Source organism: Trachymyrmex septentrionalis, unplaced genomic scaffold (assembly GCF_001594115.1).
Source record: "Trachymyrmex septentrionalis isolate Tsep2-gDNA-1 unplaced genomic scaffold, Tsep1.0 scaffold62, whole genome shotgun sequence".
Classification (NCBI taxonomy): domain Eukaryota; kingdom Metazoa; phylum Arthropoda; class Insecta; order Hymenoptera; family Formicidae; genus Trachymyrmex; species Trachymyrmex septentrionalis.
Window position 1 is genome coordinate 1,437,229 of NW_017305800.1, and position 15,992 is coordinate 1,453,220.

Sequence of the window (15,992 nt, forward strand, 5' to 3'; positions counted from 1 at the left end):
TTCGATAAGTATAGGGCATAAAAAGTATTTTATACACCAAAGTATAAATATCTTTGTCGCTATTAAATAATTCTGAAAACAAAAATTAAATTGAGTCCAGAGTTTCGTCAGAAAATATACCGTTGCGTAACGTATTTATATCAGTTCTATATTTTCCACTATATTAATTTATTAACATTCTATTCTCACAGGTGAAAATAACTTATTTCTAAAACGAAATGAGTTATTGTCTCCAAAGTATACAATTTTCCCAGGGCATCCTGATATTTTTTCAAATTGCCACTTATTGGGTATACCAAGTAATTAAATTTTAAAATCTGTACGAAGAATCGTATGTCGGATTGACCACCGCAGTGCTGACACTATCGGTATCCAGTGTATCCTTCTGCTCGGCTGCCCTCCATAATGGCGAAGGCCGAAATAAACTCCGGAAACTCTGCGAACAATTAAAAGGGCACAAATTAAATTGTTGCGAATCCGATAATGGGTGAAATACGTGCCGCTGGCGCCGTTCACGTTCCCGCGAGGTCATATCTCCTCGTGCGAAACCGCACAAGTACTTTCGAAGTGTGCGCGGAACGCCCGAAAACAACGGGAAAGGAGATAAGAGTAATGTTAAATTTATCGGCTAACAGAAAGCGGAAGCGGTCAAGAAAAAGGACTGCCTTCCTCATCTCTCTTTCTCTCTCTTTCATTTCGTAGAGATGGATAGAAATACGTGCGGTCCGAACAGGGCCGCTATTGATGTGTAAGTAAAAATTTAAAATATTACAAGTTATTTTCTTGGAAATATTGCAAACTTTTATGCTTTCTCTTACCTACGTAAGCGATCTGGCAATAATATCTTATAAATAAAATAAAAAAGTTTGAATAAATTGTAAGATAATAAAAAAACATATTATCCATATATTAATTCTAGAGAAAATAGCTCACATTATATAATATCCTATCGAGTCGTGTACAAAAGCGTCCATGCAAAATTTTATTTTCGCACCTCTTGAATTTTTACGTATAACAAAAAAAACAAGATTTTTATGGGATACAAAATTGACATTTTGCAATCTAAAAATGTGAAAAAATTCGATATAGAGATTCGCAATGTTCACACATTTATTTGCAAAGCAATTTATACAATGCGATACGCTCCATTGGTTGGTGAAAATCCGAACGTGTAGAAGGTCGTCAGTTTAATCAAAAAATTTAATCCCGTAAAATGTTCTTTTAAACATATGTCAATTTGTGTATTTTCAATTTCGTTAAAACTCGCAATTGGCGACTCTCTCTCTCTCTTTGTACGGTTGCGCTCTTTGTGCGATGCGCACGATTTGCACACTGGCTTCCGGCGCGGCGGCCCTGTGCCAGCAGCGATAGAGAGTGGCAGGCTCTCTTCCCCACCATGAAGAAACTTTTCGTTTCAAAGTACGATTACCAACGTACCGTGAAAAAACTTGTATTAAGACGTTTCCCGAGTTCTTCAGATTTTACGGTGCGGACCGCAACTTCTAAATCGGCCCGTAACCGCAACTGCGTCGACAACGGCAGGTGTATAAGCTTTTCGGGAGACTTTCGTTCTAATCGAGATATATCCGGAATAGCATGCTACAATAACGAGCAATGACGTCGGTTCACACAAGCGAACACAAACACAATTTTTACACTTTCGATAGAAAAAGTTCTTTTAATGCGTTATCAAATTAAGTATGAACTTTAGTGACTTCGATAAAAGAGTTTTAAAGAATTTTATCCGTTACTGATAATTCCAAAAAGAATAATTTATAACATTCTTTATGCCGGATGGGTAATGGTGAAAGTTTTTACTCTGATTAATTGATCATACATAGGAAATGAGACAAGTTGGTCAAAATTGTTGGGAGATCCAATGATCCCGCAGCCGCTTCTCATTAGCGAAAATTAATGGCCCAATCTTCTAATAAAACAATCTCCTTTTCTTGAAAATAGCCAACCGGTAAGTCATTAAATATCAAAGAAGAATACTGATTATTAAGAAATCTCAACTCGAACTTTTCTCTGAAAAGTCGGCGCTTTTCACGCTTGTTTGATAAATGTGTCTCTCTTTGCGGAAAATAAATTATTTTTAAGACTTAAATGCGTAATATGTCATGCATATCTTAATTAATGATCAAAATTAATTATTTTTTCAATTTTAAAAAATATATATGTGCATATTACTTTCATTTTAATGACATCAGAAAACTCTTCGAGGATTATTAAGTATTTTATTAATATGGACTTAGTTAATAAAAGAATAAATAAGTAAAAATAAATAAATATTTTTACATGAAAAATTGAATAAAGATAGATTTATTTCAAACTTCTTTAAAATTGTATGATTTAGCTAAAGTAAATAATTATTTCAAGAAAATTTTACTGCAAGAAATTAAAAAAATACAACAAAATAATAGAAAACCTGTCTCATAAATTTTTTTAAAATAGATAACCATCACCAACTGTACAATATCTTTTCCAATTTACACAAAGAAGGAGAGAAAATGAAGTGGCAAAAAATACAACGGTCAAAGAGACAAAAGAACACAAAGGTTTTATACCGATTTTCGACTACCTGACTTATTTTTTTTTACCTTTTTAATACGAAACTTTCTGAACTAATATGACTAACTGAACTAACTTGAATAAAAGTATTTCTCAAAATCATTTGTACAGTTCAACCTATGGCAAGCTATTTTACTTTCTAATAGTATAAAATAAATTTTAATGTAAAATTCTTAAAAATTTATTGTCGAAAAAAAATTATATATTATACATGTAATCTGTATAGTGAATATCACATAAGCCTATCTTTTTCACTTTTCATATTTTTTAAATTTTATGTTATTACCTACTTAATTTATTTATTAAGAAAATTATTTAAATACAGTTTTAATATTTGTCGAAAAAATGCACAAATATTAATATACTTTTTAATCTTCCAAGTATATATAGCCACATAAAAAGACATTTCTGAAAATTACTGTTAAATAACAACAAAAATAGTGTACAGATGGAAAACATTTTTTAAAGTTTGAATAATGCTTAGTGTCAAGATTAACAAAGTATAAGGTCTACAAAGGAATAAAATAAAAAATTGGTACCTATAGATAAAAGAGAAATTTTGTCTATTTTTATGAATTTCTTTTTATTGCGTGTTTTATATAAGGCTTTATACTTTTAAAAATACTTAGATAAAATAGAAATTTAATTTAGGTATCAGTGCTTTCCAAATGTTTTCTTTTATCTTCTAGATTTAACAACATTTGCAGAGAATCTTTGTTATTATTAAAATCTTTAAAAGTACGCTTTTAATGATCTAGACATTATTTAAATAAAGAACTGAATGATCTCTTCATTTAATTCATCCCGATAATGACTATATTAGCTTAATAAATAAAGAAATAACATTTTATTTAATAAATAATTAATTTAAAATAAGCTGTCGAAGAAGTTACGTGCAAAGTATATATTAGCATCATTTTTATTTTATAAGTAGAATGTTGCATTTTTTTAGTAATCCATGATCTGGATGCAAATTCGCACCAGTAAAATTTCTTTATTTAACACGCAGCTTTGAACAAGTAATATTTTTGAAAAATTTAATATTATCAATCGCAATTAGTTAGAAAATTTTACATTGAAAAACATAATTTTACTTTAATTTTATTTTTAACTTCTAGAAGATATAAAACGTTAAAACTACCTGATATAAATTCACAAATTCACATTCAGGTATTCTTTGCAGGTGCTTAAAAAGGACGTATTCTTTACAGATTAAACTCCAAAACTTCGAGACCTTTTATTTGTGAACAATTGACTTACCTCCGCTTTCCAAACTTCTAGGATAAAAAAGACCGGCATTGGCGCCAAAGTGGCTAGTCCAATTCCAATTCCAAGGGCACTCGCCCAGCTGGGAAATGTATAATTGCCGTAACTTCCTCGAAAATCGGTTTGGTACAGTTGATATCCAAAGACTGCCTGCGGATAAAGGCAGAGCGCCAATTAGTTGGCTGTTTGATTTCTCATATAGCAGCTGAAACTGCAGTAGATATATATGTGCGCAAGAGCGTAGCACAATTATCAATTAAGGGAGATTTCGAATTTTTAATCAAAACTAACTTTCGCGCAGAGCACCGTTCGGCAGCCGTCGAGGGAAATATTTCGATTCCCGCGACGGCGCGAGCGAAAAATTTCAGCGGTTATAAATAAAAATTCGCTTGGCACGCCTCGACAGGCAGCCAGATTAATTAAGCAGTTTGGTCGTGGGGAATACGACGCTTTTCCTCCAAGGGACGTTGAGTTTTGTGAACCTAAAGCTAGTAATCTTGCCTAGAAAGTCCGATAAATAAAATAAATAAATAATTTCGTATAATACATTTTCTAATTCATAAAAATTCAAATAAAATAACAAATTAAAATAAATAAATAAGATTTATAATAATAATAATAATAATAATACGAATATCTAATTATTTAATTTGTATTACATTTTCTAATTCATAAAAATTAAAAATAAACTAATAATAATGAAATATATAATGTTTATAATAAAACAAAGTAACAAATTTTTTAATTTGTTCATTTTAATTAAATTTTCAACTCTGCTTATTTCATTTTTATTATAAACACACAAATTATTTATCAACAGCAAATTTAAATCTTTTAATTTAAGTTTTAAATTGTACAAGTATTTATAAACATTCGATGTTTTACTTCCATTACATAATTATAATTTGTACAAATGCATAAGAATATTTATTAATTAATTTAATTAATGAATAATTATTTATTAAATTAATAGATATATATAAACATCAAATTGCTATTTGCATATGTATATAGACTTTAATTTTACATCGCCTTGATTTCTCATTATTATTGAAATAAATTATTACGGTCCTTATTCCTACACGATCGTGAATAAACTACACAACAATTAAAACTTTAACGACAACACGATGTATGCATATCACTATTACAATCGGCGGTAGTAAAGACAGATAATACATATTATAAGTGCTTATAAATTTATTTACATTCATATCTACTAATAAAACTAATTTTTATCATTTTGCCTTTAAAAGAGCCTACAATAATGATATTTATATTTAAAATACTTCTATTTAATATGGTTTTTCTAAAAAATTGTTAAACATTTTTAAATTTATTACAAAATAGCTTATACAAATTGAAAAATTTGTCGGAATATTTCTGACAAATTTTCTCACGCGTTACTTCACTTTTAATAAGCTCCTTGGCGATCGATAACCTAAAGCTTTAGTTTCATTACTTTCCATATAAATTCGATTAATCGTCTCCACGCGATAGGTCGGGACTAATTTACGGTTTATTCTCTCTCTCACTATGTCGCTGAACTTTCCGCAAAGTTTACAGTCAATAAAGGTAGGCTCCTTACCTCGACAGGATTAAGCATCGTCTGTGATGGTCTGCCTTTCATTACTACCACCGATTGTATCATAACGATATATACACATTGGAGTTGTCGTTTAAAGTTTTAATTGTTGTATAGTTTATTCACGATCGTGTAGAGATAAGGTAATAATAATTTATTTCAATAAAAAATTAAGACGATGCAATATAATGGTTTGTATTATCTGAAAGTTCGTTTTATTATTTCTCATGACGCTGTTTTCGAAAAGGTTCAATTACTAATTTTCACAAAATTTAATAATAAACATCTTTTTAATAATTTCGTTGCAGATGCAGGCTGTATTTCAAGAATGTATTTCAATTATATTTTATTGATAAATACATCGATTATGCAACAGACGAAATATTTGAACGTTATCTGAATTAAATTTTTTATTTAAAATAAAACATTTTCATGTATAGTTATCTACATGCCGACTATCACGTTAAGCTAGACTATTCTTCTAAACACATTCAACTAAAATTATTTAGCATTTATTTAATTTTATAAATTTCTATTGAATTGAATTAATTTCTATTAAATTTTATAAAAATAGCAGCATTAAATCTTTTTTTAAATTTTTATTAAACTTCTATAAATAATTGCGCTAAATAAGTAGAGTAACTTGAGTAAGAGATGGCCATAGTTTTTTTAAAATGCAAAAAAAATACTTTCAGATGGTCCACAGCTAAGTAATACATACACACGCGCGCGCGCGCGCGCAACTATGATAAAAAGATAGACATAGTATTTATAAATAATAAAAATGAAAACACAAATTATAGGTCACATTATAATTTACTTACCTCTATTATGTATATAACGTTGATTATGGTAGCTTAACTATAATTAATTCGACATTATTGGAGCTTTTAGTGAACATATGCAAACTTTACAGGTATTTGAAAGTAAAAATATCATTATTAGGAGTGTGATTTAGTTTTGAGGGGTTTTTTCTCACAAAAACTGATTTATTTAAACAACATGTCACGTAAAACGTTTAATAACTGTTATACGATCAACATTTAATCTCTGACAAATTTTGAAGTAGGTTGTGCTAGATTTTCGTCCAATAATGCTTGCATTTTTCAACTTTTGTCATTAACATTGAAGTCACCACTTTTGAACCGACAAAACCGATATATTTACATATCTTAATTGATGGAGCAACATCACCATAAATTTTTAATTTAGAATTCTATATATATTCTAAAAAGTAATAAATCAAATGTCAATTTGAGCCAACACTGATTATTAGTGTGTATTTATTCAAAGTGAATATTAAACGTATACGTTTCGACTTACGGTCAAGGTCTTCTTCAGTACAAAAAAAATATATTAACAAAATTACATAATGATAGCGCATACGAGTTTAAACTAATAACATATAAAATGCGAGAAAAACTGTGGTAATGTCCGAGTTAATCATTTTACATCTGTCTACCAAACAGTTATATCGTGTCTAATATCTTTTAAATTTTGTTTTATTAAATGGAACAGTCTAATGAAACATGTATAACAAACCTTAAAGAAACAGTTCAATCTTGACAGTCATTTAACTTAGTAATTTAATGACCAAGATTAACTCGGATCACCACGGTTTTTTTCGCATTTTATGTTATTAGTTTATACTCGTATGCGCTATTTCATTAAGTAATTTTGTTAATATATTTTTTTTTTGTACTGAAGAGGACCTTGACCGTAGATCGAAACGTATACGTTTATTATTCACTTTGAATAGATGGTATAAAAATACACACTTAATAACCAGTGTTGGCTCAAATTGGCATTTGATTTAATATTTTTTAGAATTTTCTTCAAAGAGCCTATTCATTTGATTGTTATTTATAATATTGTTATTTCGAACTATTGTTAGTATACGGTTATAAATTACTATAAATATTAATCTGAGAATAACTACAAAAATGCACTATTTAGCAATAAAGAGAACTTACAGCCTATATGACTATTTTTTCCATATGATAGCTATAATGCCGGAGTTTACCCTTATACTATATTTAAATTTGACATTGAAATAATAAGATCATCAATAAAAAGATTTATCAATGTCAGAATTCCTTCTACTGGACCCTTTCTACCTAAAATTTATGTTACGGTAGATATCCTGCTTTGCGAAAACTGCAAAATACATATTACGGTAAGTAAAGAGCACTTACTAGACAAGTAATGGGTGCGAGGGCGACCCAACAGATCCACCAATAACCATGAAGAAAATGGCCAAATTTAATTTTCATTTCGGTGAGATTAGCTAGAAATCTGTTACATCCATAGAACCAGGAAGCCACAATGAGTTCAGCGAAGCCGATCAATAGGACCGCCCAAGAGGCGGTATGCCAGTCCATCAGCTTGAACAGGTAGATACCACCGTCGAATACCATCGGAATCGCCAGGAGCCAGCAGGTAGTGCATATAGCGAGTACTACGAAACTCTCGTATTTTCGCAAATCCGGGCGCCAGTCCAGTATGGCGGTGTTTATCGCCTGCACGCCTGCAAACTGTATCGTAAAAAGTAACGACCGCGCGGCCGCGCATTTTCCTTCTTCTTCAACTTCTCCCCGCGCGCATCGCCATTTCCTCTCTTCCTTTCCTACTTTCTGTTTCTATATCTCTCCTCTTTTTTCCATTTACTCTTATTCTCGTAGCAATAAGTACGCGTTCTCAATCCGAAAGCGTCTAAATTTCGACGCGGAGTAAAAGAAATCGAACTTCGAGCCCGCTCTCTCTCTCTCTCTCTCTCTCTCTCAATCACCATTTGCATCATAACAAATGTATTTCGCTCGATTGTATTCGCATATTCACAGTCGAATATTCACGGGGCATACTTTACGATCTCTCGCAGCTCGCTCGTGGCTGCGCTTTGGTATCATCGGGCGAACCGCTGGAAAAACGGAAGAAGAGAGCGGGACTGACGTCGCGAGAGGAGCAGAAGAAGGTGTGGATTTCACTCTGAGACGGCGAGCCATAATTCCTTCCGTGATATACGAGCCCCGAGGTGAAAAGATGAGAGTCTCGCGATGCAAAAGCAACGCGAAACGATCGCCGTCCGGCTACTCGCCAGGATGAGGCGCATCCCTCTCACGCCCGCGGCATCTTTTGACAAATACGCCGACCGTTTCTCAAGACTGAATGGCGCCTTCTTAGCACCGAAACGGATGTGAAATCTTCGCGAAGTAACCACACCGATGAGCGATGGAAGCTACAGTACATGTACAATGACCGTATCTCACGCGAGTTTGTTTTGTAATTTTGTATAAACTTTTTAACGGGCGCGTTATAACTGCAAAGATCTATTTGCACAGGTGCATAAAGCATACGTGAGGAAAAACCGGTATATCACGAGTCTAACTTCGTGACGTATTAGATCGTACAAAATTGACAATTGATTGTGATTAGTAAAGTTGAGATTGATATTTATAACATCGCGTAAAAGCGTGAAAGTTTATACACGATCTTACAATGTTTTAGAGTGTAATGGTGAAAGTCTCTTTCTCGAGATACAATACGACAAGCTTTTTATAATTGTAATAGCAATGGAATAAAATTCTAGCTATTACGCTTTTTACAATATATTAAAAACTATAGTGTGAGCTAACATAAAATTATATTTATCCTTCTTTTTATACGTATGTTTATAAATTTTTATGTATGAATTAAAATAATAAAAAAAAAAACATAAAAATCCTGAATTAAATCGCAAAAATTCAATGATTATTGTTTACGTTGCACATATTATTTTGTTCCGCTATTTTTCCATTACGCTATTATACATATAACCAGAGAGTCGCGCGAAGTGCAAGAAGGCGAAAGTCGGGCCATTTTGTAAATATACAACTCGTTGGAACAAATGCAGTTAACGCGGCGATGTTTCTCGTTATGCGAAAGAAAATTGAAATTCACATCTCTCACTTTCCTCTCTTTCTTCCCCACCTCCCTGCTACTCCTATCTCGGCCGAGCTCATCGCATTAATAATTATTTTTTTTTCATCACCGTAAGTGACGAAGAGTGGAAATGGTTTTTGCGTGAAAATGAAAATAAAATCTTTTATAGCTCCTTTAAATGTTCGTACGATAATATCTCTCACTTTGCGTTTATTGTCGCTGCGGCGCGAACGGAAATTCGTAAGATCAAAAATCATGCAATATGTATACGCGAGATACGACCGTGTTTTCTTGATATAAAGCGTAAATAGCTCGCGTGCTTACCTGACTACCGAGACCGAGTATGAAGAGCATAACGAAAAACAAGATGGCCCAGAGATTCGACCACGGCATCTGCACCACCGCCTCTGGATAAGCGACAAAAGCCAATCCCTCTGCGCTCTGGACCACCTTGTCGATCGGCATACCCATTTTCTGGGCCAGAAATCCAAGTATCGAAAATATCACCAAGCCGGCGAAAACAGATGTGAATAGATTGGTGCAGGTGACGAAAATAGCGTCTCTGAGAATAGAAAGACAAAATTCAAATTACTGTACGCTCAATACTACGTATGAGATGTTAATATAAAATAATTCTCTCAAATGAAAAAATAAATAAATAAATAAATATGTGTCGCTTTAGGAAAAGCACGTTCATCTCTTTTTAAAATAAAAAATCAAAATATTCCCCCTAACCGTATCGAATTCTTTCCTGTTTTCCCAATCTTCAATACAATCCCAAAGTATCCTTCATATCCCTCATTTTTTCTTATATCCTGTATATAGAGGATTTGTCTTGCTCGTCTTTTAGGTATAGAACACCACATACGCTATTCGAGAATATCACGAGGTATTGTTATTCAAAAGAAGCAGGTAGAAAACTGTCATGTTTACAAATCGTTCTTATTAGTTAGATTATTATGCGCGCTTAATTATCTACAATAATGTCTTTAGCTTCACAAACTCAGTATTATTATTATTATTATTATCATTATTATTATTATTATTATTATTATTATTATTATTACAATATTATATCTTATAGAGTTGAGCCAGTCTCGGAATTACGTCAGCTGGTCGCGACGACACCCGGCCACCGCCCGTCACCGAAATGACGTCGTCGAGTCCCGAGTTAAAATAAAATATGCAACGATTGCAGTGTCGTAAAGAGACTGAAACGTCGCGGAACGATGAACCAGAAGATTAATAGGCACTTGAAGTGCTTAGTCAGTGTAGTTAATTAAATACACGTCTTGTGATAAATTATTATTCGCGCGATCAAACGCGCGACGAATTTGTACGTCCTTCCTAAAGAATGGGCGTGTATAAAATCAGACATTCTGTTTTTAAGGGCTACTTCTTTCTGCTTCGCTATTAAGGTATATCCTACGTTCGCAAACAATCTAGTCTCTCTTTTTCTTCCTTTTATCTGAAATGCACACATTTCGTTTTTAATATTATCGCACCTGTGGCAATTATTGCTGAAGTTGCTATAACTTGCGAGAGTCACCAGAGATCCACAGCCGATGCCAAGCGAATAGAAGATTTGGGAGGCTGCGTCTGCCCACACATTTGCGCCTTCCAGCTTCGAAAAATCGGGATATATGTACCACAACATGCCATTATCGGCACCATCCAGTGTAACACCTACGATTATTTTCCTTAGTCATGATAGAGCTATCTAGGCTCACATTAATGTCGTGTGTAGTAATACGAATGATCTATCTTGGCAAATCTCCAAGCCAAAGCGAGCGACACAATTCAAATATATCAGATGTGACACAATCGTGATTAACTGGATATGTTCATTTTTCCACAAATTGCACCTATCTATTTAGCATAAAAAAATTTTTACTGTACCCTAACTTTGATTACATTTTGTCCTAAAAAGTAAATGGACGTATTTTACGTGAACAAAATAAATGGCCATTTTATGTAGTATAATTATCAATATTATAAATATAAATAATATTTGTAATTATTTAATTTGTAAAGAATCCTTATATTGTATTCGAATGCCATTGTAAACACATAAAAGAAATTTAATATTATAAAATAATAATATTACTTTTAAATTTATTAAAGCTTAAAAATTATTATTATTAATCGATTTTATTCATAAAAATTGATTGGCCATGCGAGTATGTGCAAGTATGTACGTATCTTTTAATGGATTAAAACTTAAATCAAAATATTATATGTATATTTAGGAAAACCTTATAGAACATCTTGTTTCTGCCTTGTTTTTGTTTCTTACCGCGTACTAGAAGAATTGTAAGAATAACGTAAGGGAAGAGAGCGGTGAAATAGACAACTTTGCCGATAGTCTGGATACCGCGTACTAGACATAAGAAGCACACCACCCAAGCTAGCGTGAGGCATCCGAATAGTTCCCATCGTATGCCGCCAAAGTTTTCCCATGTGGCTCCGCGCAGACCAAGGACGTAGTCTCTGGACGCGATCGACAATTACATGCTTTGTAGGCGTGATCCTCAACAATTTTTGTCTTGCTCCTCAACGCTGGACAGCGACGTAAAGGCTCGTTACCGATCCTCCCGACACGATGCAGCGCTGATGGCAGGGCTGGGCATATTTCATATGTCATACTTGTATTTGAAATGCCAAACAAATTCTTGATAATAATCCTTGAAGCAACGCGAACAGGCCTACTAGCTGCGTTAGGCAGAGAATGAGATGTAACTGTCGTAATCGTGACGTAAAGTAAGACAAAGAAGAACGTAGATGTCGCAGTCGTGACTAGTCGGAAAAATTTGCCGAGCGCGCAAAAAAATTTGGAAATATATTGTATTAAAAAATATTTTGTATTTAAAATAAGAAATTTGGAAATATTTTGTATTTTGTATTTAAAAAAATATATTTTGTATTTGAAATACAAATTTTGGACGTATTTTATACTTGAAATATTAAAAAAAATTTTGTACTTTGTATTTCAAAATCGAAAGATTGAAAGTATTTTGTATTTTATAATTCAAATATTATAAGATTGCCAATATTTTGTATTTTGTATTTCAAATACTTTGATGATGTATTTTGCCCAGCCCTGGCTGATGGCTATACTGTACCTGAAGTACTCCTCGGATGATAGTACTCGCTGATAGAGATCCACGAACGCTGTGGCGTTTTTCGGAGATAAACAGTGGGTACCATTATTATTATCGTAACCTAAACTGGAACAGACCGTCTGGATGGCTATGCAAGTCTTATTGTAAAATATAGTTGAATTAATAGTCTTGCACTCTTCAGCTTGAAGGTTGCTGTAACAATCTACATTGATATCAGCATTAAACATACAGCCCAAAAACAAACGATCGAATAATTAGTCCTTGCTTTAACATTTTTTATAAAAATGTTCTACAACTATTCGGCTATTTGATCAAAGTTCAAGTTGCATAAAAAGTGATGTTAATGTTGCTTTATAAAAAAAAAAACCAATTAATTAATTGATCCCTTAATTAACTAAAATTTTTTTGAATTAGATTTGTATAAATATTGTTCTTTGTGTAATCTTGAATAATATAAGTAATTACAAAAGCTATTGTAATAGCAATACTCAAGACCGTTTTATATTAGTAGACGTTTAGTCACTGTAGTAATTAGCTCCTTAAAGTTGAAGTTTAATTAAATTTTTGTTTGTTTAAATACGACGATAATAAATTAAATACTCGTATATAGTACATCGGTTTATTTCTACTTACTGTTCGTGTTGAAATCATTGTCGCAGTACGCCCAGGCGAGTTTGGAAGAGAAAGAAATAAAAGTGTAAAATAATGTCCACGCGATTATTACCATGTAATATATCAGCACAAAGAAGATGACAACCAATGTGCAGTAACCAAGGCCATGAAAAGCTGGCGCCATGCGGCTGAAAGCCTTTATAGGCCCCAGCCCAGTGTACTGGCCCATACAAAGCTCTAAGAAGAATATAGGCAAACCCATCGTGATCAACATGAGGATAAAGGGTATCAAAAAAGCGCCTGTAACAATTAATTACGCAATCATAGTTTTTCATATCAATCTGAAGATGATTATAGTTTTTATAGTTATATATAATGCGCACTAAAGTTAATATAAAATAATAATAATTATTAATATTCCATTAAACGAAGAAAGTATAATTCTACTACGAAAAGTATAATGTACTACAACTAATCGTTATTATACATATAAAAGTTGATTTACAGTTTAACATTACTACATGTTGAGAATTTATCTATTTTCTTTGATATTAATTACTTCTTCCATTATAATCAATCAACTTGAAAATTCTTTTCCTATGAGAACATTAAGTATTAAAGCGATACGCAGCACTACTTTAAAGAATTTGATAACTTATATCGACATTAATTTATTAAAAACTATTCGTTCTAAATCACTTTTATAGCTTCAAAAAAATCTCTCCGGATCCTTATTTACGGCGACTATTTTTGAATCCCCGACGCGCAATCTTAAAGTTTACGTATCAGTTTCTTAAAGTTTGTATCTATAATTTTTCGACGCTATATAAGAACGAAGATACTATGCGCATCGCAATATGATATACAGAGCGATCCAAGTTTTAACAAACTGTAGCTAAACTGTAACATCGTGTTTTACAAGCAAGAAAGCACTTCAGATAAATATTATCTACAAAAACTTTATTCAACGTAGCTTTAATATAAACTGATTAAAGAAATAGAAATATTAAAATTTGTCGCCTCCTGATTCTTTATCACTACAGTTTTTTAATGAAGCACTTATAGATCTATACAACACTTTTATATAACACTTTCTTTTACTCATTTAACATGCCTGCACAATTTCATCGCGACCTGAAACACTCTCTGTACGACATGCAATACGACGGTTGCATCTGGAGCACGTATTTCCCATGTATACCATGGGACAGATACACACGTGGGCCACGGTTACAGGCGTACGTACCACCGCCATTGCGATATATGAAGAAAGGAAAACGCCAAACATTGCCGATGCCAACGGCATACCCAATGCAGGATAGAATAAATTCGATCTGGTTGGCCCAAGCGCCTCGTTTCAGATCGTCCTGGTGCTCCACGAAAACGCCGCCAACTCCGAGCGAAACCCTCTTCACCTGCCAATAACACACAGGGAGCATATTATATTTGCATCATATAAATTATCGCCAAATCGACGATGAAAAGATCTGACGTCACGCTGCGGACACAGAAGAGTTGAGCGATCGAGAAGAATTGCGGAAAGAAAAACGGACCTCAACACCAAGTCGGCCTTCAATATATTTGCACAAGATTAGACGCGAGTCAGTCTAAATTTAGACTTTCAAGTTTGACAGCGAAAATATTTAATCTGACCAATAAATAAGATTACATAACATAATTATATAACGAGAAATTTTATTCATTTTCAAAAAATTAATTTCAATTTTATTAATTTATTTATGAAAAATACAATGAAGTAACGTTATAATGTGACAAGTTTAAAATATTTTCTTATCTCCCTTGCGAAGCTTCCATATCTCGTGTTTTATTAATGTCAGAAAGATAAGCATTAATATTGCTTGTGTCTATAAAAAATTTCTACAAACTTCACTTTAATCTTCTGATAAATATCCAAAACTCTTAAAAATAATTTTACGAAGTACAAAAATAGTGTGTACGTGGAAATATAACTATTTATTTATATCTAAACTTAGTTTTTTTTAATGAAACTTTATTTATTTAATATGAAAGTTTCCAAAAAGATCAAGTTTAGATACACTTGTAAATTATTTATAACATTAAAAATAATTGTGTTTTATTATATAGAAAATTAATACAGAAAAGTATTTATAGACAATTCTTAGGAACTTTTTAGGAAGTATTTATCGTTCCAGATGATAAGAACCGAGGCCAAGAGTCTGACCTGCTTTTCTCTTCTGAATTACGAAATTGCTGCAATAATTAATTACAGCGCGTCGCTGATCAAGATATGTTTATATAAGCAAATGACTAACCTGGGACGTTTTCTTAGACTCTGCCATAGTAAATGTGATGTCTGTTTCTTATTTCTGATGATTGATCCTTGGTCTGTCGTCAAGACCGCATTGACGATAGCTCTGGACGTCGACACGATCAGACTGCTATAATGATACACAATGGCAACAAGATAATCCAAATTATCGAAGATAATTCGAATCCAAATGATTATATCAAAAGATATAATTTCCGGATCTACTTAATCGGCCCTGACGCTCAACAAATACGTTTTCGATTGCATCTTGATTGATTTGCGCAACGTGACGCGTTCAATGTTTTTATTTTATTACAATTTACGCTATGAGATATATCACAGATTGCACAGAAAATCTGATAAGACAATAATGTCGTCAGATTTGCAGATAACGAAGTGCATTTCTAAGAATGCCAATTCATCTTAACACTTTAAACTGAAAAAATGTGCGCATACGACGTTCCTTTAATAAATACAGCTTTAAAAAAAACAAAATATTTATATTATAGAAAAATAAATTTACTTCCTCAATTTTTTATGAAGTCAAAATTTGTCCAGTTTCAATATGAAATATATATTATTAATTCAGAGAATATTCTATATAATTCTCCTCGTTATTATAAACTGA

General features: G+C 32.5%; 1 protein-coding gene across 1 annotated transcript; it reads right to left on the bottom strand.

Moving 5' to 3' along the window:
• Nucleotides 1–61: 61 nt before the first annotated feature.
• Nucleotides 62–15,473, bottom strand: LOC108752753 (sodium- and chloride-dependent betaine transporter-like). The gene is made up of 10 exons (XM_018493814.1): nt 15,369–15,473; nt 14,321–14,489; nt 13,096–13,374; nt 12,463–12,664; nt 11,637–11,830; nt 10,846–11,026; nt 9,665–9,902; nt 7,618–7,956; nt 3,832–3,987; nt 62–436 (listed from the first exon to the last, which is right to left on the bottom strand). The coding sequence occupies exons 1-10, from the start codon at nt 15,393–15,395 to the stop codon at nt 311–313; spliced, it is 1,911 nt and encodes a 636-aa protein (XP_018349316.1). The 5' UTR covers nt 15,396–15,473; the 3' UTR covers nt 62–310.
• Between the last annotated feature and the right edge of the window lie 519 nt (nt 15,474–15,992).